The sequence below is a fragment of the Botrytis porri genome (genome assembly GCF_014898465.1).
Source record: "Botrytis porri strain MUCL 3234 chromosome Unknown BPOR_003, whole genome shotgun sequence".
Taxonomy (NCBI): domain Eukaryota; kingdom Fungi; phylum Ascomycota; class Leotiomycetes; order Helotiales; family Sclerotiniaceae; genus Botrytis; species Botrytis porri.
Genome location: NW_024066077.1, coordinates 3,016,878 through 3,044,857, shown reverse-complemented (window position 1 = coordinate 3,044,857; position 27,980 = coordinate 3,016,878). Strand labels below are relative to the sequence as shown.

The 27,980-nt window shown below is 42.6% G+C and overlaps 9 protein-coding genes across 9 annotated transcripts; 4 read left to right on the top strand and 5 right to left on the bottom strand.

The window, feature by feature from the left end:
• Window positions 1-9: 9 nt before the first annotated feature.
• EAF01_002912 (uncharacterized protein) lies at window positions 10-2,027 on the top strand (the record flags this gene model as incomplete). Its single annotated transcript, XM_038911166.1, has 3 exons — window positions 10-13; window positions 76-929; window positions 1,098-2,027. The coding sequence occupies 3 exons, from the start codon at window positions 10-12 to the stop codon at window positions 2,025-2,027; spliced, it is 1,788 nt and encodes a 595-aa protein (XP_038774088.1).
• Window positions 2,028-3,003: 976 nt separating this feature from the next.
• On the top strand, window positions 3,004-5,120 carry EAF01_002911 (uncharacterized protein; the record flags this gene model as incomplete). The annotated part of the gene is made up of 9 exons (XM_038911165.1): window positions 3,004-3,253; window positions 3,307-3,370; window positions 3,422-3,683; window positions 3,759-3,873; window positions 3,963-4,054; window positions 4,142-4,474; window positions 4,555-4,665; window positions 4,731-4,891; window positions 4,952-5,120. The coding sequence occupies 9 exons, from the start codon at window positions 3,004-3,006 to the stop codon at window positions 5,118-5,120; spliced, it is 1,557 nt and encodes a 518-aa protein (XP_038774087.1).
• A 381-nt stretch (window positions 5,121-5,501) lies between these two features.
• Window positions 5,502-7,406, bottom strand: EAF01_002910 (uncharacterized protein; the record flags this gene model as incomplete). The annotated part of the gene is made up of 3 exons (XM_038911164.1): window positions 5,502-6,641; window positions 6,665-7,176; window positions 7,343-7,406. The coding sequence occupies 3 exons, from the start codon at window positions 7,404-7,406 to the stop codon at window positions 5,502-5,504; spliced, it is 1,716 nt and encodes a 571-aa protein (XP_038774086.1).
• A 1,443-nt stretch (window positions 7,407-8,849) lies between these two features.
• EAF01_002909 (uncharacterized protein) lies at window positions 8,850-9,666 on the bottom strand (the record flags this gene model as incomplete). Its single annotated transcript, XM_038911163.1, has 2 exons — window positions 8,850-9,035; window positions 9,103-9,666. 2 exons carry the CDS (start codon window positions 9,664-9,666, stop codon window positions 8,850-8,852), a joined length of 750 nt encoding a protein of 249 aa, XP_038774085.1.
• A 4,035-nt stretch (window positions 9,667-13,701) lies between these two features.
• On the top strand, window positions 13,702-15,747 carry EAF01_002908 (uncharacterized protein; the record flags this gene model as incomplete). Its single annotated transcript, XM_038911162.1, has 3 exons — window positions 13,702-14,454; window positions 14,533-15,459; window positions 15,532-15,747. The coding sequence occupies 3 exons, from the start codon at window positions 13,702-13,704 to the stop codon at window positions 15,745-15,747; spliced, it is 1,896 nt and encodes a 631-aa protein (XP_038774084.1).
• Window positions 15,748-16,273: 526 nt separating this feature from the next.
• Window positions 16,274-18,716, bottom strand: EAF01_002907 (uncharacterized protein; the record flags this gene model as incomplete). The annotated part of the gene is made up of 3 exons (XM_038911161.1): window positions 16,274-16,917; window positions 16,982-18,523; window positions 18,578-18,716. 3 exons carry the CDS (start codon window positions 18,714-18,716, stop codon window positions 16,274-16,276), a joined length of 2,325 nt encoding a protein of 774 aa, XP_038774083.1.
• A 1,853-nt stretch (window positions 18,717-20,569) lies between these two features.
• EAF01_002906 (uncharacterized protein) lies at window positions 20,570-21,495 on the bottom strand (the record flags this gene model as incomplete). Its single annotated transcript, XM_038911160.1, has 3 exons — window positions 20,570-20,752; window positions 20,886-21,120; window positions 21,395-21,495. 3 exons carry the CDS (start codon window positions 21,493-21,495, stop codon window positions 20,570-20,572), a joined length of 519 nt encoding a protein of 172 aa, XP_038774082.1.
• A 3,705-nt stretch (window positions 21,496-25,200) lies between these two features.
• EAF01_002905 (uncharacterized protein) lies at window positions 25,201-25,425 on the bottom strand (the record flags this gene model as incomplete). Its single annotated transcript, XM_038911159.1, has 1 exon — window positions 25,201-25,425. One exon carries the CDS (start codon window positions 25,423-25,425, stop codon window positions 25,201-25,203), a length of 225 nt encoding a protein of 74 aa, XP_038774081.1.
• A 1,144-nt stretch (window positions 25,426-26,569) lies between these two features.
• On the top strand, window positions 26,570-26,833 carry EAF01_002904 (uncharacterized protein; the record flags this gene model as incomplete). Its single annotated transcript, XM_038911158.1, has 1 exon — window positions 26,570-26,833. One exon carries the CDS (start codon window positions 26,570-26,572, stop codon window positions 26,831-26,833), a length of 264 nt encoding a protein of 87 aa, XP_038774080.1.
• Between the last annotated feature and the right edge of the window lie 1,147 nt (window positions 26,834-27,980).

Genomic DNA, 27,980 nt, shown 5'->3' with positions numbered 1-27,980 from the left:
ACATTCAAGATGGGTAAGTTTGACTAGACCTGTCTACGCATACTACTTCCAAACTATTAACCGTAGTGTCTTCAGGTTACTCAGAGATTCCTTGTCAAATCTGTGGCGTTAGCTTTAATATAGGACGAGATCGGACTGCAGATGAAATTGATGACGAAAGTGCTTCTTGGTCTAATCCGGAGGGGGGGTTTGAGCCGGGGGGTGAAAATTGCGGTACCGAATATGGATGTTTCTTCTATCGTACAGCATTGATTCCAGAACAAAATGGGGAGCTCAATAGGCAAAACAATTTACCTTTCTACAAAGACAATAGGCCCCTGGCTGAGGACGATAGTTTGTCGTATTCCTATGAAAGTGTATCGGATGATGAGCCTTTGGAGTATGATTCAAACGCGGACGAGAGTTCCTTCAATGACCATGCTTCTGAAGAATCTTCAACGCTGGAAGATCGCAGAGACACCCAAACGGGAAGTATACTGGAAATCGATAACTACGACGGTGATTGTAGTTTCGACTCAGATGAGGAAACAAAGCTCTATCACGAATGGTTATCAGGATTCGATCAACACAAGTTGCTAAATCCTCCAAAAGTCGAGAAGATCATGATGACTGATGAAGAAGCACAAAGTGGGCTGTGGGAAAATAAATTTACACATCTACCAGGTCCCAAATGCTCAGCCAGCAAAGCATACAATGGTAATTTCATCACTGCTCAAGAAATGAGAGGGTGTACCACGGCACAATGTCTCGTTTACAAAGGTCCTAATTGGAGCCCTAGCCATGATGATGAAGGTTTCGAACTCGAGGGTGATGTCTTTCTCTCCGGTCTGGGTGATCATGTACCTTCACGGGACATTAGTGACGTGAGATTAACGCCGGCCCGTCATGGACTCGCCAACGAGGTAGAAGCAGACACAGTGATTTGGCAAGTAAGTCTTTTCAATTCTTCATGGCCTCAAGCAAAGGGGATGTTTTCATCAATTCAAAAAATTAGACATATCCTCATCGCCAGACTGCAGTCCGGAATTTTGAATGTTTTGTTCATACACCATTATCTTAGTAACATAGAGTTTGAAGACTGACCTCGTGATGTACAGATACCTCCAAATACACGGGAAGTGGCGATGCCATTCCATCCAACTTGTCTCGAGGTCTATAAACATGCATCACGGCTTAATTTCAATCAGACTTCTATACAAGATCTAATGAAGTGGCGCGATAGGGAGTCCTGCTACAAATATTACTGTGAATTCCCTCGCGACCGCGCTGTAACGCAATGCAGTGAACAATGGTGGAACCATAGTCTCGACACAGAATGGCTCGCCGCAAACCCTGTTTTCATACCAGCCTTACCCTCTATATTTCAATCAGCAATATCTACAAATCCACATTTCTCGCTCAGCTCGCCAGCCTTCCCTATTCGTCCTTCGAAACCTGGACCCCAACGATCCCCGAGTAATGATTTTCACGATCCATTCCTGAAGTTGTCGCAAGAACTTCAAGATGAGATAATATCATATCTTCCATCCAAAGATGTTGCCTGCATTCGGCTCGTATCTAAGGCTTTTACTCAAATCTCTCAGGGTTTCTTCTATCAGCTTGTTATTTCCGAAATGCCTTGGTTTTGGGAAATATACGATCCCACGCCTCCATCTTTCTGGGCTACAGCTTCTGAGGCGGACCTCGAGTCTCGTGAGAAAAGGCGACAAGAGCATAATGAGCAATTAGTGGCATTGCGTTCGATTATCCGGGAAGAAATGCGTGAATTTTATGATGAATGGAAAGCTGCCGAGCCTGTGTTTGATGAGAGTATTGAGGGAGCGTTGAAGACGGGGTTTGAGGATGGAATTGATACTAAGAAATTGGATTGGTATCAATTGTATTTAGGAATTACAAAAGGATTCAAGGACGGAAGGTTGAAAGGTTTGCAAAACAGAAAGAGGATTTGGAAGGATGTCGAGGAGATAATTAGAAGAATAAAGAAGTATGAGAAAATGGGATGGGTTGACGCTGAGGGAGATCAGTAAGTGATTTCAGAGATTCAGAAGTGCAATGCATATCAAGTATATGATAGCCGCATGATATCGAACAATGAATGTCGTTCTTGGCCTATTGAAAGAAGAGTACCTCATTCATCGATGAAAATTCATAGAGACAAGCAAACATAGACCCAAGATACAGCTCAAGTTGTGTGTCACCGAACATAGTACCTTTCTACTTTCCATAGAAAATGAAGCCACTCACTTTATCATGTCACCAAACAAAGCATTTATATACAAGGAGCGGTGATTTTGAAATGAGTGAAGAAACATAAGGAGATGGGATTGGAGAGAGATGTTCGATAGTTTGAACTGTGGAATAAGACGGGAATGTGTTCTACTTCGAAAATGGTGTGGGCATCTACCCCACTTCCTTGGCATGCAAAGAAGATTAAATGTGGAAGGTGCAACTTTATAGTATCAACTCATGAATGCATATAGCGTCTCTTTCTCGGTCTATTGATTGCAACGCTCCCAGGCAAATATCCTATCAAAAAATCTCCTCGGTTGATGAAAAATAAGTGGTTGTTATGGGGAGCAGATCATTCTGGATCTGGACACGAGGCGGGGTCGTTCATGCTGCCCCTTCATTTTTCGCTTATGATTTCAATCTGCCTTGATCGAGAAACTGGATTTGTTACTGGATAGTGCTAGGATTAAAGACATTAATGGGGATTTCGAGATGAGCCTAAAAGCTAAATTAAATGTTACCCGCATGGTATGTCGTGGCATGACGCTCGCCAACCGCACTCGAATAGCTGAACAATCTTGCACTGACTCTGAAAGATATGCGAATCTTCAACGTGATACAACGTAACATGTCGGTATGGTGGACCGATAAGTATCTCGTCCCCCCACGATCGGATTCGAATATTTGATTCATATCTTTATCAAGCCTGTATTGATTCTCTCCTGTTCGAACAGAGCTACTTTGTTTTCTTTACCATTCGCACCACTTTAAAGCATGGATACTTCTAAAGATTCCCGCTCGACTTATTTGATTCCATCGCAAATCCCTCTGCTCTTACAAATAATTACAATCGCCGTGATTTTGACTTCTCTAGGCTGTGCCTTTAAGCGTCTATACTTCCATCCGCTGTCCAAAATCCCAGGACCAAGGCTAGCTGCCGCAACTTCTTGGTATGAATTTTATTATAACGCCATTCGAGATGGAATATATAGCAGGAGTTTTGAGCAAATGCATACGGACTACAGTCAGTTTTCTTTTCTACTCAAGGCTCCTATCTGGCTAAATGGCATCTTTCAGATTCTGCGGTCATCCGAATTGCTCCCAATCATGTCCATGTCAATGATCCGGATTTCTATTCAAAGTAAGCACCTGAGGTAAACGAGTTTTAAGTGTAGATATTGAGCTATGATAGAATGTTCAACTACCGAACGATTTATCGAAAGGACCCAGGCTTTTATAAGCAGATAAACATGTCGGAGTCTCTTCTTTCCATACTAGACCCACACGAACATCGTCTACGACGACAAAAAGTCAGCCCTTTATTCTCGACAAAGGCTGCGGATTCAATGGCACCAGATATCCTCGCAATCGCTCAGAAAGCAGCCAACATCATGATGAAGCGTGGAGAAGAGAAAAGACCTATTGATATGCATCGACTCTGTCGCTCTATTTCTGTTAGTCACTGATATCATTCAAGATCATCTCCCCCTTTTCTCACAAGAATTGACATGCTAAGTCATGAGTAACAGTCGGAAGTATTATTTAAAATACTTTTTGACGAACCTCAAGATCTCCTAGACTCACAGGAAGAGCATCCGGAATTGTTGGCAAGTATGGATGCCTTCTTGAAGAATTTTTGGATTAGTAAGATTTACCACCCATTTATTAGCTTGCTCACGTTAGTCTTTGTGTCTCTTGATCATTTTTCTCTAACCTTAATTTTATCGTTGTAGTGAAGGCATTCCCCGCTGTTGGGTGGTTGGCAACAAACCTACCTCAGTCGCTAGCCCAGAAGACAGTTCCCGGATTGAAAAGTATTAGACATGTAAATGCACTCTACTTTCTCTATGATTCCTTTATTTCCTATGCAGCGTTTTTCATTTCTATTCATACTTACCACATATTTGGTTAGAAATGTGAAAAATGGGCCACAATGGCTGTTGCTCGACAACATTCCCGCGGATTCACCAAAAATGACTCGTCATCAAATACCGTGTTCGATCTTCTTCTTGCTCCAACTCCCGAAGAACCGCGTTCCGAATTTTCGATACCGGACTTGGTGGATGAGGCCTTCTTATTCGTATTCGCAGGGACTGACACCACAGGAAGTACGATTGCAAATGCTTTATACTACATTCTCTCTTCACCATCTGTTTCTTCTAAATTACTAGACGAACTGAATGCTTGCGGCATCACATCGCATGAAACTTTTGATTGCAAGGTGGTTCAGAGATTGCCATATCTAGTAGGTTATTCGTTCGTATCTACGCGAAAATACTTTAGATGAAAATTTTGGTGAAGGAGTTTTACTAAAATGTTCAACAGACGGCAGTAGTCAAGGAAAGCATGCGGGTTTACACTATTGTGCCAGGTGCTCTTCCGCGTATTGTACCTGATGGAGGAGTAGTTGTAGATGGACATTTCATACCCGCCGGTGTATGTATACACTCTTCCTGGTAGCCGGAGAGGGATCACTACTAATGTGCGCGAAATACGTATAGACAAGCATCTCACAAACCACTTATTCACTCCATTACAACGCATCTATCTTTCCTTCACCCGAAAAATTCGACCCCGAACGATGGCTTAGGGACGAAGAGAAAGCATTAGAAAAGTATTTTGCTCCGTTTAGCAAAGGTTCAAGAGCATGTCTTGGTATGAAGTAAGTAACCTTTTTCTTCCAAAATGACCGAGTCGATCAGCTTGCTAAATGAACCTTCAGCCTTGCGAATGAAGAAATATATATAGTAGTTGCGTATTTCTTTTCCCGGTTCGAAATGATGCTTTATGAGACAGATGCTAGAAGTATGGAGTGGGCAGATTATGCAAACGCGGTTAATAAATCGACTGTTAAAGTGCTTGTTAAGCGTGATAAATGGGCCGATAACTAGTGGTATGTTTGGCATAACTGGAATTCGATGAAGAAGCTGGGCTGGAAACAACCTGAAAACAGCGAAAGTATATTAGCTCGACTAGCATATATTTCGTACACTCAGTATGGCCAAATTGAAGAATGGAACTGAAATAGTTTGAAATCAGATTTTGCCCATGACACTGATACGATTTTGAACAGACTTTCGATGACTTCTAGAGACCTGCGGTTTAAGTTAACACATCCACAACGAATAGAAATTTGTGATTCAAAACTAAAGCATCTCCTGCATACATACTGTGTAGCCCGAATCATTTCTAGACAGAACGAATTAATGCGGGCGATCATTTGCAATGTGGTCAGGTTGAGCCTCAATCAGACTCCCAATGTCAATAGCCAATTAAATTCCCGACCACCATCCTTCCATGACCAACGCTGCAATGGCATGTGCATACTCATGGCTAAATCCATCAGCATGTCCAGATCGCATGATATTAGCAAAGTGATTACAATCGTGATGATCCATATAGCCCAGGAAAGTGGCTTCGTTCATTCGTCCCGTGCGTAGAAGGAGTGGAAGAACAATCTGGTAATCGATGGCAGTTGCTGGAATTAGTTTAGCTTTGACGGCATCGCAGACTGTTGTGTGGAGCATAGTTGAACCTTTATGATCGAGGTTATCCACCCGAACGTGATATGAATATTCTTGACGCGGAATGGATATCATCTTGGCGTCAGACAATGTCCTCGGCGTGAAATCCGAAGCATAGCAATCTGCGAGGTTTGCAATTTTGTAAAGATCCAATTGCTGCGCAACTGAGCAGTCACCATAAGCCAGGGAGTAGTAGCACCACAAATCATGGCGATGGTTACCGAGCTGCCATACGCAGGTTCCGACAATGCCATTGCACCCCACACGTCGCTCTTCTGAGTCAAAACTTGCGTTCAACATCCATACCGTTCGTTCATAACATTTTGTCAGGTCATACATTGTCAATGATCCTTGAGTGAGCACAAAAATAGATTGATTGCACTCATGGTAGCGCAAGTCAGGTGCCAGATCAATCCAGTCATTGACTGAACGAGCCAGCATCATGTCATCGCGTCCATTAACTCGAGGGCCATATGGCAAGTAATGCGAGTAGCCAGCTGAATCTAAAGCTTTGAAATCTCGCCAGATATCTCGATCTTTGTGGATCCAAACAGTACGTCCGTCTGTATCCTGATCGAGAAAGTCGGATTCGTGTCTACGTTTCAGATCAAAGAAGGCCATTGAACAGAGCATGTGTAATCTACGAATTTGGAGCTCGTCTGAAAATTTTGGCATATCCCAAATTGCTACCATATCCTTCTCCAGTCGTGATAAAAGCTGGGCACCAGTAGCCTGATCTAGGTTGTGTTCGAGAAAGAAATTATAGTCTAGAATAGCAAGGTAGTCCCGGCGCCAATCATCAAAGTCGTGCATCAGTAGAGATATCCACCAAGTTGACATGAAAACAGGATAATTGGCAACGCCTGTCAACCCGAATTCATCCATTACCTGTACATAAACTGGAGAAGGACAAGAGACAACTTTGGATTTGGTGCTGCGACCACTATTAGCTCCCATCCAGGTCTCTGAAGCATCACACCAATAGCGTCGCCTTGGACAATAGTAACTGGCTGAGCCCAAACCCTGCTACCATGGTTGCTTTGATTCAGCGGCTTGTTTAACTTGGCCCGTTGTCGAATAATTTCTCGCAACGAGTCAATTGCATTCGAAGTCATCTCCATCATTTCCATCGTGTGGGTATCAGAGGGTAGGTTCTGCACCCCGACCTCGACCATTTTTCTCAAATCAAATCTTTCGAAATTCCAGCTTTGCTCGCCTCCATGTTGATAAGGAGTGTATTTACTTGCCACGTGTGATCCCTTTTTAATCGTAGAGATGTGGCTCGCCAAAGGTGTGTCCTCTGCAGACTTTCGAGTCCACAACACTCCTAGTGGTATTTTGCGTGTCTTTTCATGATTTATGCGTGTTGCAGCTTCAGGAACAATCACCTCATGATTTGCAAATGATGAATCGCCATATACATCTACAACGTTTGTGATCAGAAAAGTTATATGTGTTTATCCATAACAAAACTTTTGTGCACAGCAATTAAGAAATTCTCGGTGAAGTCGTGAAGTAAAACCATTCAAATATCAAAAAATTGATGGAAGATTTTCTGTGGCATTACACATAATATAATAGATTTGCACCTGATTCGACAACTATTCTCTGTTCAGCTGGAATCACTTGTCTTTCCTCATGAAGTAAAGTCATGATAGCAAAGAAAAGGGGGAAATGTCTATTTTAAAAATGGCGAATTATCCAGAAGTCGAGTTTAATATTTTGGTCGTACACATGCAGATTCTGTGAAAAAATGACACCTTCAAGCAAGGTAGAAGAAATTCACTATCATATGAAAAACGCATTTCACATGCTGCAAATTTACGTTGAGAAACTGCTGATGCGGCCAAGCTCCCTCTCATTACATATTACAAAGTTGTACTCTGCGTTTTACAGACACCGATGCATTGCATTATGTACCGAATCGTGCAGTAGTATGGTGGACCTAGATCGACGCTTCGAAAGTTCGCACTAGCTACTTTAGCTTCCTTGAGGTGGCTGTTGGCATCCCTGCTTTATTTTACCCCGCAATCAAACCCCGATTGCTACTCGTGCGGCAAGACAGTATGCAACTCCGCTGCTAGGAAATTAGTCCTATTGTAGTTTGTCAGGCTGTGTATTGTGCATCTGGTCCGGAGTTACATGGTCTTTGGCAGTATGAGTACGAGTGCGCTGGATAAAATAGCCAAAGATGGAAATTTCAGAAGTCGTATGCTAGTCTTGAGAGAAATTTCATGCACTAACATGATTCTTAGCTCTCCTGAGATCACATATGTAGCAGAAGCGGGGGCCGTGGGGGGTGTCTCCTTGTTTATGGGAAGAGTTAAAATTGATTCAAACGGCCCCAACGAGAGATGATATCCTTCCACTACATTAGGCTGAATGGTTCTGCGGAAGGAACGCCGTCCAAGTTCACCCATGACTTCTGCGGTCTTTTGGCGAGAGCTTTAGAACGTGGCTTGCATTTTTGACTTTCTGTTCAATATTACCGTCTGAACCTAGCAAACCAAGGTTCCCTTTTATGGATACAAAATGGTATAGTGAAATCACCCGCTTAGTATACCTCGTAGAGTGTGTTCTCTGATGAAACTAGAGTAGACCTCGGAATGAGATGATTCGAGGAAGAATCATCCTACTAAAGGCTTCCATCCGTAGGTCAAATGACTGTCACTATTACATCTCAATTTGTCGAGTGTATACCTTCAGCATTTATCAAGTGTGAATTTGGGACGTGCTAAATTATTTGCATTTCGAAAAGTCTATCTGACCAATCCCAAATATGTTATTTGATCAATAGTCATATAACATTGTATGGATCAGCAGGAAACTATTCCCAACCCCCATTCCCAAGCCGTTGAAATTTTATAAGCAAATAATTTTCATAATATGATTACTATCATTATACTATATAGTAATGAATAATCATCCCTTTATGTCTATGCGCCCACCAACCACCATCTACCGAAAATCAACCCATTGTATACATCTGTCTAAAATGACACATTGTATTAAAGTATCCATAGTTCACGTCCACGCGAACAAAATCCACTATATCCCAAATCCCTAAATGCTCAATTGACCGTCTTATCACATCCTCTAGCTCGTAGCATCGAAACTAACGGGGGTACTGGCTTGTCCTGCAGCCGCAGTATCCAATCTAATATTATTGGCCAACTTTTTCTGTTCGGGCGCGGGATCTGCAGTTTTTCCTTGAGCTACCTTGATTTGAAGAGAAAGAACTTCGGCGGTGAGTTTGAGAACCTTGTTCTTGATTTTGCCGTTCTAGAGTTTATGTTAGTTGCTGTTATGTGCTATAAATATTTGACAGAAAATGAAATGGAATATGTACCTGAAGGGCAGTAGCAGCATCACCGGTAGCGGCCGCAATGGCTGGATTGAACCCGTCGACTTCAGCATCCTCAGCAGCATCATGAACTCCTTGAATGATCTTAAGATCAGCTGCAGAAACAGCAGCGAGATTGTTCATATCGATACCGGTAAAGAGCGCATTGGCTTCATCTTTAGCGGATCCGGCAGTTCCCGCGGATATTTGGAAATCATTGTATGCCGAAGAGGTCAAAACACTTCCGGCTGAAGCAGTGGAATTTGAGCTGGACGCTGCCGATGTGGCTGCAGCAGTTGAGGAGCCGGTGGCCGACGAAATTACGGAGGAGGATGCCGCGGCTGTGCCTGTGGCTGACGCAATCGCGGACGAGGACGCCGCGGCTGAGGCCGACGACATTACGGAGGAGGATGCCGCGGCTGAGGCCGACAACATTACGGAGGAGGATGCTGCGGCTGAGGCCGACGAAATTACGGAGGAGGATGCCGCAGCGGCCTTTTCGTTCTTGGGAAGAGGAGAGGCGTTAACGACAGAGAGGAAGAGGACAAGAGCTGGGAGAGAGAAACGCATTTTGATTTATTTGGTTGGTTGATTGGGTGTTATAAAGGATAGATAGATGAAGTAAGTAGTGAGTGAAAGAAACTCGTAATATATATTTTGTAATATGAATGAATGTATTAACAGTTGAATAGACAGCTCAGCTGTTGTGGAAAGTATTGGAATGAGTGTGTGTAGTGAAGGTGAAGGTGAAGGTGATGATGATGATAATGAAATAGAAATATAATAAGGAAATATCTGCTGATCTTATAGTTCTTGATGCCGTCGCTTTTTCGCTTACTCTTCTGATCCCAAAGGTTATTTTGACAGGCACAATGCATCTGATCTCCTAGGATATGACATCAATCCCTACGATAAAGGCGTCTTTGTACAGAATAGCGGGGAATGAGACGTCCAGTACATCTGAAGTAACATATCTTGCTAGGATCAATTGATCAAATCTGATATCTTCAAACTCATCCGAAGAGCACTTGTCACTAATCAGATAAGATCTCAAGCCACTAGGCTAACAATGAGCAAGAATTAAACCTTAAAGTAACATGAATTGGAATGCAATAGGTGGAATTCCGAAAAGGCATTGAAAATAGATCCGTCCCATTTAACTTGTTAACGGTTACTGACAAACCGAGTTTCATACTTGAGATGACACTCCGGAGTTGGGACGAAGGGGTTATTTTTGATGTTCTTGGCGGTGGTCGAGCGTTTGGGCCTGCCTGATAACAATCGACTTGAGCTGTTTCAGACTAGGAAATCGAAGGATTTCGAAACTCATAAGGTTACTTTAGGTATGGTTGCCTTATGTTCCTGCTTCAGCATGAATACAACCTAGAGAGTTGGTGTTTTGAAGGTTAAAATTATCTTTGCATGATTTTCTAGGGTACGAGCTCCCTTGAATTGAGCTGGGATTCCCCTCTTCAAACTCCTGGCATACTTACAATATTCTCGCCTTGAGCATTTCACACTGTGCCTATTCTGCAGAACAATCATGCACAGCAGACAAGTTTACACTTGCCAATGCTGGATCGTATATGTATCCAAAGGTTGAAGTCGGGTATTCATCTTTGACATAGGAGAATTGCAAGAAGATTTGAGGGTTTTCGTGAACGCTTAAGATGAAGGGGCGTGGCTGATTCGCCAAATCAAAAGGCGGTGTGGTTGAATCACACGTGACACTCCTCTCGGAAGTCTCGAGATTAAATTCCCTACACATACATTCATTTTGGTCTTTATCACGTTAATCAACAACCAGAATCACAAATGAGAAAGTGTTCGCATCAAGTACATTATGAATTCCGGACTGAAAAGCTACCTATTTCTTCATTTGCCTCATGAAAACTACTTCAATGAGTCTTCGAGCAGCTATATCGGTGTAGCACTTTGTCGAATGATTATAGCCAGATATATCATATCAGTCCTTGGAGAGTTCAGCTAGGGATGGGATGGGACCTCCATCATCATCTTCGGTATCCTCATGTTGGACCAAAGCTTTCACCCTTTTTTCGGTGTACCACCAATCATATTTCTCACGAGGTTTTTCTCAATTAGAACGGTAGGATAAGTATTTTTGGCTTCGACCATGGACTCCAGTAACGGATCTTCGTTTCAAACGGCCTTTCCTCTCTCAGCCGATGTAAAAATTCGAGGTCTTGCAATACCCAGAGAATAGAGTCAGATCTCACTGCGATCATTCAAATCTAATATCACTCCGAGTTTCATGTCTTAGCGCATTAACTCACCCAGCGCTCTTCCCAACTATGGTCCGCTCAAGGACAAAGTACTATTACAAGTGGTCGGGCGGGTACAATATGGGGCTTTTCGAACGTCTGATAATGATCGGGCTATTTCGTGAATGACATGCTTCATGGTGAGAGAAGATGCTTTTCCAGACATACGAGTTATCTTGTTGGTAAATTTTGTGCAATGCGTTGCTTATGAAATTGTGAACACAATCAATTTGCACGAATTTCCATGATGAATACCGATAGAGATAGTCATGTATCGTCTTCTCGTGGGATCCAACATAGAGTGGGTGAGCTAAATTACAGAGAAGTTGGGATCTAACGTGCGGTAGAATCGAGAATATTCGGTTGGCGAAAGAACTGACTCCTCACAGGGCAGGATGTCAAATGTTGTAACAATTAACCATGCATGGCTGGCAAATTCCATTACCAAACCATGGACAATGTCGTGCATCTGACCTACACGAAATATATCTAGAAACGTCACTTGTTTGGATGATGACTGACACTTCCTAGCTCTTTGTCATGTGTGTCGCGCAGTGCATCATCAATTCAATGTTGGAGCACCTCCCCAGATCCGTGGACTTCTAGGTGGCAATACTATATCGAAGCAGGGCTGGTGGAATCTATTTCCCAAAGATTCTCCCCAACCCGTGAACACTGCTGATAAGCAACGTAGAAATAACGACAGTCATGAAGGGGGAGTGGAAGAAAGCGAACCTTGTCAAGCTGCCGGAAGATCAAGACTATGACCTCATGAAAGAATTGTAATCTTGACTGTAGCCTACCCTGTATTCTCTGGCTCCACGGGCACCCAATTTGGAGGCATGAGTATACACAAATGCATTTTGTGCAGTGCAGACGTCGAACATGCGGGGTACCTTGCTTCGGAGGAGTTGATATTGCTGAAGTGGGCCCTGAAGCTTTCAACCTGTATATTCCCATACTAGCGATTTGGTAGAAGTTTAAACATCAAGGACTGAAAACTATCATCAAACTGGAATTTATGGAGTACATTGAATCTCAATGTAGCCTCACAATTGCCCATATGGTAAATTCCCCTGCCCTACGCGAAATATATTCTGAATTCGTGTGGAATCCATCCATATGCATATCGCTTTGGACCTTACCAGTATTAGATCCTGTTGGAGTGTTAGAATTATCTCGGTAGTTCTTCAGACCCCGAAACTCGACGTTTCCAACATCTAATTTGCGGGCTAATACACACTTGGCACTCGCTATAATCTCCACTTTCTAGATGCAAATCCTTCCTCCTTGCAGCCAAGATCTGGGGATTGTTGATCGTTGGAAAGTTGCTTTTTATCTTAGCTGGAACATTTGCTAATCGCACTCCGCCTGGATAAGCAGAAATTTGACAAGCTCCGACGGCGGACGGTGGACGTGAACTATAACTGATATACGACTCTCTCCTTAACTCCTTAATTCAGGACCGACCCGTCGGAGAATTTGGTAGAAGAAAACTTTATTCTGCACTCTTAACTCCACTAAGCGTCGGGACCGAAGGCTCGAGAGTTTATGTCCGGTCCTGATTCTTGAAACTAATTGCGTATATATGTTCAATTTTCCGCCTTTATCAAACTCATACTCGTAGTCACTAACAAATGTTGACTCGTAGCAAATTGGATAGATAAATCGGACCCCGAAATCACTACACCTCTTCAAACAAAAAAGAAAATTGACAAGGAAAAACATTCCAAAGTTAAGGACTTATTAGGAACGCATCCACGGTGCATTAAACACATCGGCCTAGGATGAGCAGCGAAGTCCGATAGAAGCGCCCTTTTGAATGTCACTGATATAATAACTGGAGAAAAACGTGCTTATCTACCAATCAAATCCTTATTCCATACGAAAAAAAAAGGCATCTAGAATCTATGACGAGGATCCACCAAAATTCCGCATTTTTCTACCATCGGAGTAGTTTTGATGGCGGGTGGAATCGTGCTAACGATTATTGAATTGGTTGGTCTATTAGTATAGCTAACTAGCTAATGGTTAATCTATTAATGTTTGCAGATTGTTTATTTAATACTGAGTGATGTATCTTTCCTTCCACTTACGTCGTTTGATTCTGCAGGCACTGGATGGCGAAATAATCATACTTAATATACAACAACGGAAATCTCCTATTCTTGTCTCTTCTTTTCCAACGTTTAATACATAGAAGTGTGACGAGAGTTAACATTAGATCTTCGAACTTGCTAAGAGATTGGACAACAATAATAGAAACTTACAGAAGTATCCGTGGATTTGGTTGGATACGTTGTACACGTACGACAGCGCCAAAATGGCAGGTGCTACTCCAACACAGACAAACGCTGTTGATACGACAGTTAAAGCACACGAAATACTTACAGAACCCGCTACACATCAACCTTCACCCAATTCCTGCGCATCGACCGCCGTAACTCCAGAAGATAGCGAAAAGGAAGTCATAGATTCCGAAAACCACGCCTCAAATCAAATTAGCGTCGATGTCGCCACGACCACCAGAACTGCGGCTCCTCCTGGGCCCTCTCCGCAAGATCCGGAAGCTTCGCGCACGAAATTACAAACGACTGTTATTATGTTGTCACTCTGCGCATCAGTTTTCCTCGCCGCTCTCGATGTCTCGATTATCACCACTGCTCTCCCTACTATTTCAGAACATTTTCACTCAAATGCTGGATATACTTGGATCGGATCCGCTTATCTGCTCGCAAACGCGGCGTCTACACCTTCATGGGGCAAATTCTCAGATATATGGGGACGGAAACCGATTTTATTGATAGCGGCTGGAGTATTCTTCATTGGGAGTTTATTGGCAGCCACGAGTGTTAGTATTGGGATGTTGATTGTGGCGCGAGCAATTCAGGGAATTGGGGGTGGCGGATTGATCATTTTAGTCAATATCTGCATTAGCGATTTGTTCAGTATGAGGAAGAGGGGTGCATACTTTGGATTGGTTGGAATGACTTGGGCTTTCGCTAGTGCGATTGGTCCTTTGTTGGGAGGTGTATTTACCCAGAAAGTTAGCTGGAGATGGTGTTTTTATATTAATGTGAGTTTTGATATTGAGATTTAATATCCTTCTGTGGTGGGTTCTCAAGGAATTCGAAAACTAACTGGAAATTAACAGTTACCGATTACGGGAACAGTCGCAATCGCACTTTTTTTCTACCTCCATCTCGATAATCCAAAAACACCAGTCTGGGATGGATTAAAAGCCGTAGATTGGTTCGGAAGTTTACTAATTATCGGCGGTACGCTTATGGTTCTTCTCGGTCTGCAATTCGGAGGTGTCACAAAACCATGGGGTTCAGCCACGGTCATCTGCTTGATCATCTTCGGAATAATTGTTGCTGGTCTCTTCGTACTCAACGAATGGAAATTCGCTCGATACCCAGTCATGCCTCTTAGACTCTTCAAACATGGGTCTAACGTTGCTGCTTTGGGCGTCTGTTTTTGTCATGGATTCGTCTTCATCTCAGCTTCTTACTATCTCCCGCTCTATTTCCAAGCCGTTCTTGGCGCTACCCCTCTACTTTCTGGTGTCTATTTACTACCCTTTGCTCTTTCTTTGTCTTTGACATCCGCGATAACAGGTGTATTCATCAAGAAAACCGGCAAATACCTCCCACCCATCTATTTCGGTCTCGTGGTTATGACACTCGGATTTGGTCTCTTCATCAATCTCCCACGCAAGGCTACTTGGTCTAAGATCATCATTTATCAAATCATCGCCGGTATTGGTGTAGGACCCAATTTCCAGTCCCCGCTTATCGCTTTACAAACCCTGGTCAAGAAAGCAGATATCGCGACTGCAACCGCCACATTTGGATTTACCAGAAATCTAAGCACTAGTATTAGTGTGGTAGTAGGAAGTGTAGTATTTCAAAATGAGATGCAGAAAAAGAGTGCGGAACTGATCAAAGCTCTGGGAAGTAGCGTGGCATCGGAGTTGAGTGGTGGAGATGCGGGTGCCAGTGTGGATATTGTTAAGGATTTACCTACTGCTGGAAGAGAAGTTGCAAGGGATGCTTATTGGGGAAGTTTGAGGATTATGGTAAGTTCACTTTCGGGAGCCGTTTAAGGAGAGGCTCCTATCAAGTAATGAGAAATGCTAATTGAAATATAGTGGATTATATACGTAGTATTTGCAGCTCTGGGTTTGGCAATCAGTTTTGCTATCGGTCAACATGTGCTCAGTAAAGAACACGAGACCACGAAAGTGGGATTGGCAGAACAGGAAAAACTCAGACTCGAAGCTAAGCAGGCGAAGAAAGCGGGAGATGTAGAAGCTGGAGTGCCGGTTGTACAGGCAAATGGAGATGGTGAGAAAGCTCTTGCTTGAGAAAACTGACGAACAGAGATTTTCTTATGAGAACAGCCATTTATTGCATGGCGTGCGTAGATCTTGGTTTGCGATCTAGAGTTGGAATTTGCATTTTGAACCAAAGGTCTGGATGATACCCAGACGATATTGAATTGATTACGGAAACATGCGCTTTGGGACCGGATGGATAATTGGGTATTTATGATTGATGGAAACGCATTATATACATATACCGTTAGAATTTTATACATAATTATACATAGTCTCATATATAGAGTCTTTCTCTTCGATTAGTTACATATCATTCTACGATCAACATGTTCGCTCAAAATCCTTGCAAATTTCTTATAATCTTTGAAAGTCTATACCTGATAGACGATTGTATTAAAAATATCTAAAAACTATCTAATGATAATAGTAATACAAAAACTTTCGTTTTGAATACGAAATAAAAGAAAAACAAGTGAACTGGCAGCCCAATCCGGGTATCCTATCCTAACCATACGATAAAAATCATTTCGCTCCAACTCCTCGCGCAATTGAATTACACCTTTCCTCCAGCAACTCTTCCTCTCTCATCATCAACATCGAAGTAACTCCCTGTCTTTTCATCCCCCTTCTGCATATCCGGTCTCAACTCAACCCCTTGCTTCCCCCTCTGTCTCGAAAGTAATCCCTCCATCCCCACAACTCCACCCGCCAACCCCATGGGCCCTAGTAAAACCCCCCCAAGAACAATCCACGCCACGATAGGCAGTGCTTGCACTGCGCAGAAAGTATAATTCGCAAGATCGACGAATCCGGAAAAGAGTACCAAGACAGCCACGATCATTGTTGTGCCGAAGCTCAATTTGTAGAGGGTTTTTAGTCCGGGGTTTTTGCGTTGGATGGCCGAGGCGGAGGTGGCGAATGTGAAGAAGGTGGGGACGAGGAGGATTATACCGATGATGCCGTGGGCGGAGAGGGATGCGGATGATGATCCTTTGATGACGAACCCGAGGATGACGGTGGCGATGATGAGGATTGGTGAGATGATGTAGAGGAAGGCCGGGATGAAGGTAGTGAAGAGGGGTGATTTGAAGGCTGGGAAGGGAGAAGGGAGGGAGGAGAGAGTTGTTACGCGCTTGGTGCTGTGTATTAAGATGTATGTTGGCGCGAGGATGAAGTAGGTTAGGATTGCGAAAACGACTGAGAGGATGTTAGTTCGACTGTTTCTACTTTGTAGTTGGAGTGAAGAAAAAAAAAAACTTACTATGTAAAACAATCGATAGAATTGCTCTCTGGATTGGCATGCCATTAATCTGGATATCCATTTTGGCGAGATTAATGGTATATGTATTGCCCCCGTTTTCGAGGATGAAAGTTTGATTATTCGTAATGTCTTGATTCATGTTGAGCATCCCCGTTAATTGATTGATATCGATAGTTCCCGTTGTGAAAAGTCCAAACCCAATTGAAGCGAGTCCACCTACACCTGCACAGCCGATAGTATCGATTCCCATTTGTAGGATAGGATCAAGAGTTGTAGAATTGAGAGCGTTGATGAAAGAATTGTCATCAGAAGAAGAATCCGATTCGCGGCGTTGGATGACTGATATACTGGAAGCTGGGATCATGGCTCGACTTTGAAGGAGATGACGCTTGGCAGTCGATGACATGGTAAAATTTGAGATGATCGATGGATTTGCGAGCACTTGCTTCACAAGTGTGGTACCCTGTGCACCTAAACCAAGACCGAATCCCGTCGCTGCTCCACCAACTGAATCATTAAACATCAGTGTCTGCATTGGAGGTGTAGACATTCCAGCCAGAGTATTTCCAGCTCCGTCAAGAAGTCCTACTGCAAAGCCTTGTGCTACTGCAGCGATGTTCATATTGGCGAGAAAAGAAGAGGAGCCCGAACTCATATCTGCCTCCGTTTCACCCATACCCATAGCATTCGAAAGACTTCCTGGACCCATTAATGTTGTCATTAATTTCGACAATGTGCCATTTTGCAAAAAGCTGGATGTAAGTCCCATAGTAAATTCTTGCACGGCTCCAGCAGATCCATTGGGAGATTTTTCCATTGTAGCTGCATTCTGAAGTCCGAGACCAATAGTTGTTCCTTGTCCGAGACCAGTGCCGGCACCGGCGGCGAGTTGGCTCAGGGAACTTCCAAGAATAGTAGCATTTCCTTGTATCAGGTCGTTTATGTTGATACCAGGCATTGCGTTTGAGAAGAGACTGGTGGTATTGATACCAGAGAGAAATGAGGATGTGAGACCCTGGCCTAGATTTCCAGCTGCGCCATTGATACCACTCGTATTGAAAGCAGCCTTCTGCGATGGTGCTGTGAACTTTAATGCTTGGGAAGCTCCACTTCCTAAACCTTGTGCGAGAGCAAGAGCGGCTCCATTAATTGTTCCGGCTCCTATCAGCATAGCCATTGGATCATTGGCTGCAGCTTTTGCAGCTTCCATATCGGCACCAGCTGGTACCATTGAAACGGATCCAACTAAGCTCTTTGTAAGTCCAGAGCCAAGATTGTACGCTACCAAGTTAAATCCAGTGGCATTCGTAGTTGGTACGGACATATTCATCATTCCGGCAAGAGCACCCAAGGCAAGGCCATTTCCCAGAAATCCTGCAGGCACAGCTATGTCTGCAGCTAATCCACTAACAATTCCTGATATATTCCCGGAGAACAGCTCTCCTATTGTCGATAAGGCGCCTCCACCTTTGCCTCCGCCGATAAGTTTTTCAGCAGCACTGCTTATCGCTTCTAAAAAACCTCGTTCTTCAATATGATTATCTGCTGTACTAGTTAGAGGAAGACTCTTTGAGAATGGTGGTATTGTTAATGTACCATGTAATGCTCTACGTCGCAGCGATGACTGTGGGAGGTGATTGAGAGATGAAATTGTAAAGAGACATATTATGAGGATTGCAAAAGCCAATAGCGGTCTCCATCGTCCAGCTTGGAGAACGTTTGTAAGAGAAATCATTATTAGAGAAGTTTTTCACACAAATCGACGTATATTAAAAGATGGTTTGGATGTCTTCATTATTTTTGAACTTGACAGCTGGAAGGAATATTAATATGTTCATCGATTATCAAATCATTCTCATAAATCGTACATACTGTGAACATGACACAGGATCATGGATTCTCCTTGAAACTTGTCATCTGTCGTTCAAGCGATCCGTCAGGTAAGAAACAATAGATCGATAATAAATTACAAACTCAAACCAAACGATGGGGTAACAAAATTCACTATAATCTCAACTAGGATTACTTCTGTGGCCAAAATGGAAGATTTGGTAGATAAACTAGGATTATTTGAGGACATGATTGCCTGATTGAGGGGTAAACGAATTGGGGTACAAAGAATCATCCCTTGAACGTCTGACTTTGATGGGTCCAATCTATTGAAACCGTGCCGTGAAGAAACGATGCGATGAGAGATAGTTTGACACCATTTTGTTCTTGGGGATTCTCGAACAAATCAATACACGCTCTTCAACCACAAGCTAGTTAAAATAGAAAGTCATCATTGGCCCAGGACAAAAATAAAGACGATGTGAAACAAGCGAGATTTACGCACGCTCGTCTTCGTCCGGATGTTTAAGCTTCCAGAACGGTAGACGCAAAGACCAATAGCGGTTGTGAAATACTATTACACGACCCTTGCACCCTTGAAAGTATAACACTAAATCATTGGATCCACAATCAATATTTCATGATATCGGCAAAAGGGAATCGTAAAAGACAAAGGTCTAAACAGGAGTGATTGATGAGATACAGACCTCGCCAACAGCAGTGAATAGTTATCCCATGTACTGATGTGATTTGCGGTATACGCACTTAAATCCTCAAGTGCAGAGAAGCAGTACGTAGTCACGGTTTGAGTCCTCCTACCTGAAGACATAGGCAGATAGTTGAGTAATTAATTTATAGGTACCATGTAAAAATTGAATGGCTTAGTCAACTTATTGCATCTATTATATAAGATCTAGGCACATGGAATCCCATTTAGAAGCCGTTCTGATGTATGTGGTACTACCAATGTCATCGAGGCTTGTAGTACCAAGCTCATAGCCTATAAATCTGGAGATTCAGAAGTGCAACAAAACTCTCGAATGATAGAATGATTAACCACTTAGAGATTGTCCGAATCAAACTAGGGTGGCAAAATGGCACTAAAGAGTGGACAATACCACCAAAGCCACTATATGAACAGGGCCAGATCTCCATTCTTCTTTTCAATTGCCATGTACTTCGCAAAGATTTTGTGAGACTGGTTTCAGATTCCTAGATTTTGCCAAGTGCTTTCTTCCTAACAAAATTCTTAGCTCGGATGGAATTATTAATAATCGATCTGATGAGTCTACTGGGAAAGAACTCTTGCGAGCATCGTTGTATCCCCATCCCCTTGAGAGTGACTTACCCCGCCATGTCGACTTTAGCTAAATTATTGAAGCTCCATCCAAGATCAATTGTGTTGTGCCCTTCGTTTTTGGTGTTACTCCAGCACATTATATAGTTTAGAATTTAGAATTCGAAAGACTGCTTGCGGAATAAATGTCGAGCTTAAAGTTGGCAAACAATATCAAAAGACAACACGGTCTCTTTCCAAAGTTTACGAAATCTGAACCTGCTGTGTGTAGTTTTTGGAGGCCTATCTCGCATCAAAATTCGTACGGGTGGTATCAGAGTGCGAGTATTTGCACACAAACAACATGCTCGAGAACCCTGGTGTGTTATGTAACTCACCCAAGGAAAGCAAGCAAGATATATCAAGATGTTGCCATAACATCACTTGATGTTGTACCGCTTTTTCACTTGTCTTCCCGGTCATCAGGTACCAATCACAGAGTCTCCTGTGTAATATTCACGACATCGTTCAAACGCGCATTGTGGTGTTGTACTTGGCTTGCTGCTGGCTGAAACGTGTAAAAGCGGAGCCGGAGGCAAGCCCAAAACTTGGGGTTTCTTAGCCAGTAATGAGATGCGATCATATAAACTTGCATCAACCCTATGCTATCAATGAATAGGATAGGTAGATAACAAAATGATGCTTTTGACGAGGTTGGTGCTTGCTTGACATTAGCATTACGCGAACATTGCAACTAATCTTCAAAAATAATCAATTTATGGAAGAAGGCCTGATTACATAACAAGTCTCATGACTTTCCTCAAGATCACGTTTCTTTTCTATTCTTATGTCAAACTTTTTGTTCTTCAATTTGTTGCACATCTGAAAACATTGAGCGTGGTTTTCACGTTTTTGCCATGATATTGTCACCCATGTCTCCGTAGCTAATCCACAAAACTCTGCCGATTCAGCTAATCTATTCGTTCTCGGGACACTCGGATATCCACTCTCATTCAGCTCTCGGACCTTCAAGCTATTGGACACCACCAAGGTCAATTATGATGTGCAACAAAAGGTACGATGTGCAACATGTGTTGAATTCTAGATTTGAAGCGAGAGTAAGTGAATATGATTGGGCGATCAGTTAACGAGGTGAAAGATTTCAAAGATGGGGCTGAAGGGCGATAGCAAAGGAAGGGCGAGAGGGCAAAGAAAAAGGGGACATTGAAGGTCAGAGGTGCAACAAATGTTTGGGTAAAACTGGATTTGAGGTCGGAGCTTTAACGCCCTACGTACCATCCAATCACAGCTTATCAGGTCTGCAAGCCCGTTGCCCGTCTCCAATCACATCCATTCGTTGGTGAGATGTCTTGAGAGGTAGTGTTGCATATCTATACGTAAGATACATGATCTGATTTGCATGTCAACGAATCTGTGTGATTGGATTGGACAATGAGATTACTCGACAATTTGTGCAAAAGGGCTTTTTAAGGGCGTTCAACATGAAACTGGAGGCCCTTTTCTTTCGCCCTTTTTGCGATGTGCAACAAATTATGCAGAGTGATGATTTTGATGATTACCACGTTATGATTGGCTAATCGATGATTCTACATGTGATGTTTAACTAATCCAAAGAATTGAAGGCTCTGAAAGTTCCTCTGGATTCCACAGTCTTGATACGATAGTCATCATAATGTAAGACTTCGTACACCTATAATAGCTTCTATATAAGTGTTCTATAGTTAGACCTTCTCAGTCATCTTAATTGATACGAAGAAAGCTTGGAGAGATTCAGAGATATCATAAGGAGATAGACTGTTCGCAAGAACAAGAAAGGGGCTCCGGGGGTTGGGGGAGGGGGGGGGGGTTCGACCACCTCTGTGAATATTGTGATATATCGAACTTAAATTGAACCATCGAGTTTACTCAGCGTGTCTTCAAAAAGTCTGGCATTCAAATTATCATTTCCATGAATCGAGGAAGGACGATTGATTTGTCAAGAGACTTCGTTAGCAGTCAATCGCGACCTTTCCTCTCATGTTCATCGTCTGAGGAAAGAATAGCCAGTTGGGAATTACTTGGGACTGTGGATACAACAAAGGATTTATGGGTAGATAATATGGAAATTAATGGAGAAGCTATGTACAAGAGGAGAGATGCGATTTTCTTTCAAATGATTGATGGGGCTTTGGAGTTGCGTCGGTTGAAGCGAATGGGCGGAGGAGAAGGAGGTAGACTACCGATGAGACTTTTTAATCGGTTATCACAAGCGGGGTAGAGGTAAGGATTGTAGAGTTATCTGGGTTAATGGGCATAGTAAGGTTCGTGTATTGCTCCATGGGGCTTATCTAAAGAGGATTAGACGTTCAAAACAAAAAGGAATATCCAAATCCCGTCCGTCTACTACACAGATACTTATTACTCCAGAGCTAGATCCTCCTTCCCTTGAGAAAAAGTTTACAAAATTCAATAAGCCCTGATAAACCATCGCAAAAATCGGCCGCTAGTCTCCGCAGCTTACTGTTCTAATGCGGAAAACATCGTGCAACCGCAAAACGAACGGGGTCTTGTAAAATTCAAAAATGTAATGACTGTTCTCGGAATCAAACCGATTTTACTTTGCGTAAACTCCCTACACAGGACTCGAACCTGTAGCCTCAAGATTTAATCAATTAGGATTAAGTCCTAAATAGGAGTCTTGCACGCTACCATTGCGCCAGCAGGGATATCATGTGATGATGGAAGACGCAATCCAAGTTAATTAATAAAGGCAATGTTAAGGCTGTGCTGGGAGCGAGAATTTTTAGGTGGGGTTTTCCGCCATTGAAAAAATGAAAATCAATTCGAATATTGAGTGTACAAGGCTGGAATTTCGTATGGGAGTAGAGTGTTAGTAGATGATCTGTTTACAAAAGTTAGATTTCGTAAAAGACGTTCTCCCAAGGTGCAAACCCTGAATATAGATAAATGTCCGGTTTTTGGTAAGCCTGTCAATCACAAAATAAGTTGTAGGCGAGTTGGCGCCCGCATTGTTTTAGAGCCTTTGTGTTTGACAGTTGTAATTCAGATACAGAGGGAACTGTTCGTACTTCCACTCTAATGTGCCTGGGAGTGGGGAGTGAGCGTGCGGAACAAAGAAGAAACCCTTCGTAACCCCGACCCCTTTCAAGTCCTTATGATTGTTCTAAGTTGTATCATGCCATTACTCTCTCACTCGTATACATGACTATGTAATCCATTGGATAATTATTTGATTCAGTATACGAAGTACAGTAGGTATAGTAAAGAGATATACTTTATAGAGACTTTCTATAAAAAGCTTCACACAATGATTCTGATACGCCCTAAAACATGGAAAATATTACCTTTACGCCATACAAAAACTTTTCGTCAAAACCTCGACGCAATGATTTTCTCGCAGGGTTTCGAAAAACACTAACCATTGCTCGCTATTCAAGAACAAAAAGAGAAACCTTCAAACTCAGATTCTAACTGAGTACAGTAGAAGGTTCATCATGACATGTGAACCTCTCTATAGGAATCGAACCAATATCTCCGGAATCAGAATCCGACGTGCTGACCATTACACCAAGTGAGGAATCGTAGATGCCAGCGCGTCAGGTATGTAAAAATATATCCAAATTGAATTCTTTCTTAGACGGTGGTGGAGTTGGTGGAGAATAGTATCGTGAATCTTTTTGTCACGCAAGCGAAGTATTGGTCGAAACCCCCTTTTCCCCACTTGTCCTTGCCTAAAATAGAAGAAAGTACCGAAAAAAGTTGTTAAGGTATATCTCTTGATGACTAATCCTAAGCTAGTAGATAGGACAATCAGTGAGGTAGTTATCTCAAAAGTTCAAACAAGACTGCATTTATCGGTTAAGAGCAATTCCAATACTCCTGACAAAATTATCGAATGTGGGTGTATGAGATTTACTTCAAAAATCAGGATAAACCGAATGACCCAGCTCAGTTGAAATATTCAAGGCGTTTAGAAGTTCCAAATAAGATGAATGCATGTGTTTGATTGAATATTCATGAGGGATCCAATTTTCCCAGGCGGGCTCAGATGTCGAGTTTCGCTCATTGCCGAGCCGCAGCTGGCTTTTGAACATCTGTACGGGCATCAAGTACTGAGGGCATAAATCTTACCGTCTTGCTGGCTCTTTATGTTTTCTCCATACAGAATGGGCGTGGAACATCATTGGGGTACTGTTAGATCTCGATTCTCTACACAATGGGCCACCTACTACCTAGCAACTCGGCGCAGAGTGTGTAATAAGATGCGAAAATATCGAGTTTAGAATATAGTAGTAGTATGAAAGCGTGTAAAAATCAATTGATCCTTTCTCCACTGTTTAATACTTCTTTCCACCCACACTGATTTAGAGTAGGCACAGGTATGTACGTTAGATGTTCTTCTTTATTCTGCGTTCCATCTGAAAACATTCACCAACGACAATACAGTATTACTACTGAGGTAATTCTCGAGTGTGAAAACTATGCAGCATCTATTTATATTCCTGCACGTAATACTACGTATATATGCTACATAAAATTCAATTGATCGAGTCCTGTGTCAACGCTGAGTACACATACGTCTTTTTCACTTACCTAGGTACTTGATTTTGGATGTGAATCGAGCGTCCATGCCTTGTTATAATATCACACGTCTTAAGGACATCATGAGATCATAATCTTCTTACGATACCCGACAAGCTCCTCAATTGGCAGTGATGATTTTTTCTCCAGTCGGTAATGAAAAGGTACATTCAGTTGAATGTCGCTGTGCTAAGCTTCCGGTGCCACTCCTCAATGATAGATGATTTCCAAAGTAATCGAATACAACAACCCATTCTTTGGTATCCAGATGGAAATCTGCAATCATTCACTCATGTAGAAGATCCTAAAATCAGAGTATATTCTTACACTTCATGGTATATAAATTCTTGGATCACAAGGTTTGTTTAATTTCTATATCGGCTTCCAACTGGATCTATTCATACTGCGTCTTGTCGTTCCACCTCGCTTAGGCCGGAATGATATGACTCGCAAGGACAACCGGTCGTCATCAAAAACTATGATTTCACATTAGCATCTTTCCTACCTCTCTTCACGTCCCCTTCAGAAACTTCTTACCATTCCAATGAAAAACTGTGGGATGGGAAAATCTGTCCACACGATAACGTTTCTCTTCATTACAAACACCACGTTTGCAACCAAAAACGCTCTGCTTCACTACCGGCGATTCCTCGCACATTACCGCAAATAGTTCCGCATCGGTCGATTTTTCGATGGACATGGCACTATTCCATCTGTACTTGGTGTTTGGTTCCATGGTTTGAAGTATGCTTGCTTTATCGTATACCACTTCCTTGATTTAGAAGGATTGGGATGACAACTAGTTGACAGATACATTCTTCATCTTTCGGGTTGTGAGAATGTTGATTCGGGGCTTTTTGGGGGGTTTTTTGTAGTGATTCGTGCTATTCGTAGTAAGTAGGTATTCACATTGGTAAATATCCTTCAAACAGTCTGCCAAGTGACACATACCTTTCCAGTTAAATCATGGCGACAGAGAAAAATTCTCCAGGAAATGAAATTGGAGTGCTCTGAACTCTTACGCGTGAGTTTGAAAAAGAGAAAGATAGTAATAAATAGATCGATTGAAAGCTGTTTGTAAGGTTCTAGAAACCATATTATTTGTCGACCATTTCAAAAGATTCTACCAACCCATATCACGGTTAGCCGACAAGTCGTTCTGGCAAAACTAAGCGAAAATTCCAAACGATTCACTCCATCTCCTAGAAGTTCTCTAATTATCTCTCGCTTTCCAGCTCTGAAACTCGGAAAGTGAATATTGGGTAAACTTCCTACCACGCCTACCTACCTAGTTTACACATCTCTCGAGCACACTCCCCTTCTCTCCCCTTTTCTCCCATCCAACTATCCAACATTCCAAATCTCCTCAACCTCAAGCTCTGCAGCAACTTGCATTTCGAAGCCAAAGCGATCTGGAAAATGGAATCCAAGCACCGTCTGTTCCTAAACAGATACCCATCCTTTCCGACAAGTTTACCATACTTTGAAAACGTCATTACTAACTATCATTCAACTACTTGGCCTGAATTGCAAGATCGATTACCCAGACCATTTCGCCTTCATATATGCAACCAATTACCATGACTATGTACTAAAGGCTGGGGAAGAAGGGGCCGCCAAGATCGAACCTCCTTATAGTTACTGGCTGAAGAAAGTCAATGAATCTCCGCCGAACAATACCCATGGGCGATCATTGACGAAGATGTCTTCGATCATATAGATACGCACCCGACTGAAGCATAGAGTGAATTTAAAGGGTTCATCAAGGAAGCCTGCAAGTTGGCGGAGCTCGATCGTTTACAGCCACTATCCCACCCAAAACTCGTTATCCCTGGAAAATTCCACAAAAAACAGTCGATTTTCGCACACAATACACTCATATGAATCATGCTGCGATTGACAAACGCAGCACAGTGGATGTTCAAAATGGATCGCGATGCATTCTTAATGCTCACTACACTACATCAACCCTTGTAGAGGGAGGGACTTGCAAGACTGGCCCAGATGACTTTGCGGTAGAAGTTTTCACGACCGGTGCTTATGAAGCTTTTGAAGCCATCTTGAGAGTCAATCGGAAAGGTCAATTTTGCGAGATGGATCTCAAATGGGATGGCGAATGGACTAACCTTGTCCGAGGCAGTTAAATACCTCAAAATCAAGACCATCTGGAGACTTTGGCTATTCATCGGGGATCTCATCAACTGCAATTCTGGCCAGAGTTAAATTCATGCGAAATTACGGGACGATTCTTGGTTATCACATGAAACTGAGCAAAGCAAGGCTGTTCAAACACTGGAGTTATCCAATCCGGCCATGGCAAATTCTCCACAAGTGGCAAAGAACTAAACACCCAGAGTTTCCTTGATTGTAGTGCTAGCCAATACTTCAACCTCCTAACACAACGAAATTACAAAGTTATTCCCCCGCCTCACTATCAAGCTATACGGTCCCGGATCCGAGAGTACCACAAAGAACAATCACTCTTCCACCACGGCAGTACATGTCACATCACATATACTCTCCCTCAAATCTATTCGAGACCATCAAGATCGATCGATGATGCACCTTAAGAGTTCTCAACATCATGGATCGGTTTCAACACCCTGAAAAGAAGACACTCATTGAGTGAGATCAGAGTGCACAAATACGAATCAGTAGAACCCATTGAACTGAGATTACACATTTGAACCTTGACTGGAATATGCACCATAGATGAAATTCTGCCAGTCTAGTCAAGCAGCGACAACAAACCGGTTCAAGGACATCCAGTCCATCCGCGCAGTCTTTCATTTCCCTACGACTACCACACTCTACGGCGCACAATACATCCGAGAATGAGGATATACGCGGATCCACAATTTCAACTAGCACGGATATACAGACAAGCTCTAGCTCAATCACAACCGGTAGTTGAATCCCTTCCATCTTTCGAAGAGTCAAGACGGCGAGTTATTCATCTTACAGAGGACGTACCGAGATGACGTCTGTGGAACATGTTGTAAAGGGAAGAACTCGGTCAAATCTACTCTGAATATGGGGAGTTGCTGAAGCGAATATCTCGGAGAGCCGTCTCTAATATGGTTATTTGAGATTTCTGCAGCCGAGGAAATTTGTAGGAAGAAGTGTCTGAGCTGAGGGTAGATTTATCGAAGAGTGAATTAAGATGATATTTTCATCCTACCTTCAATTGAAGTACTGAAGTACTGAAGTGACTTAAAATTCTTATTTATTGTTGGGGGAGTCTATGTGTGGTTAGTGAAACATCCTCCCATCTTCTCGTGTACACGACAA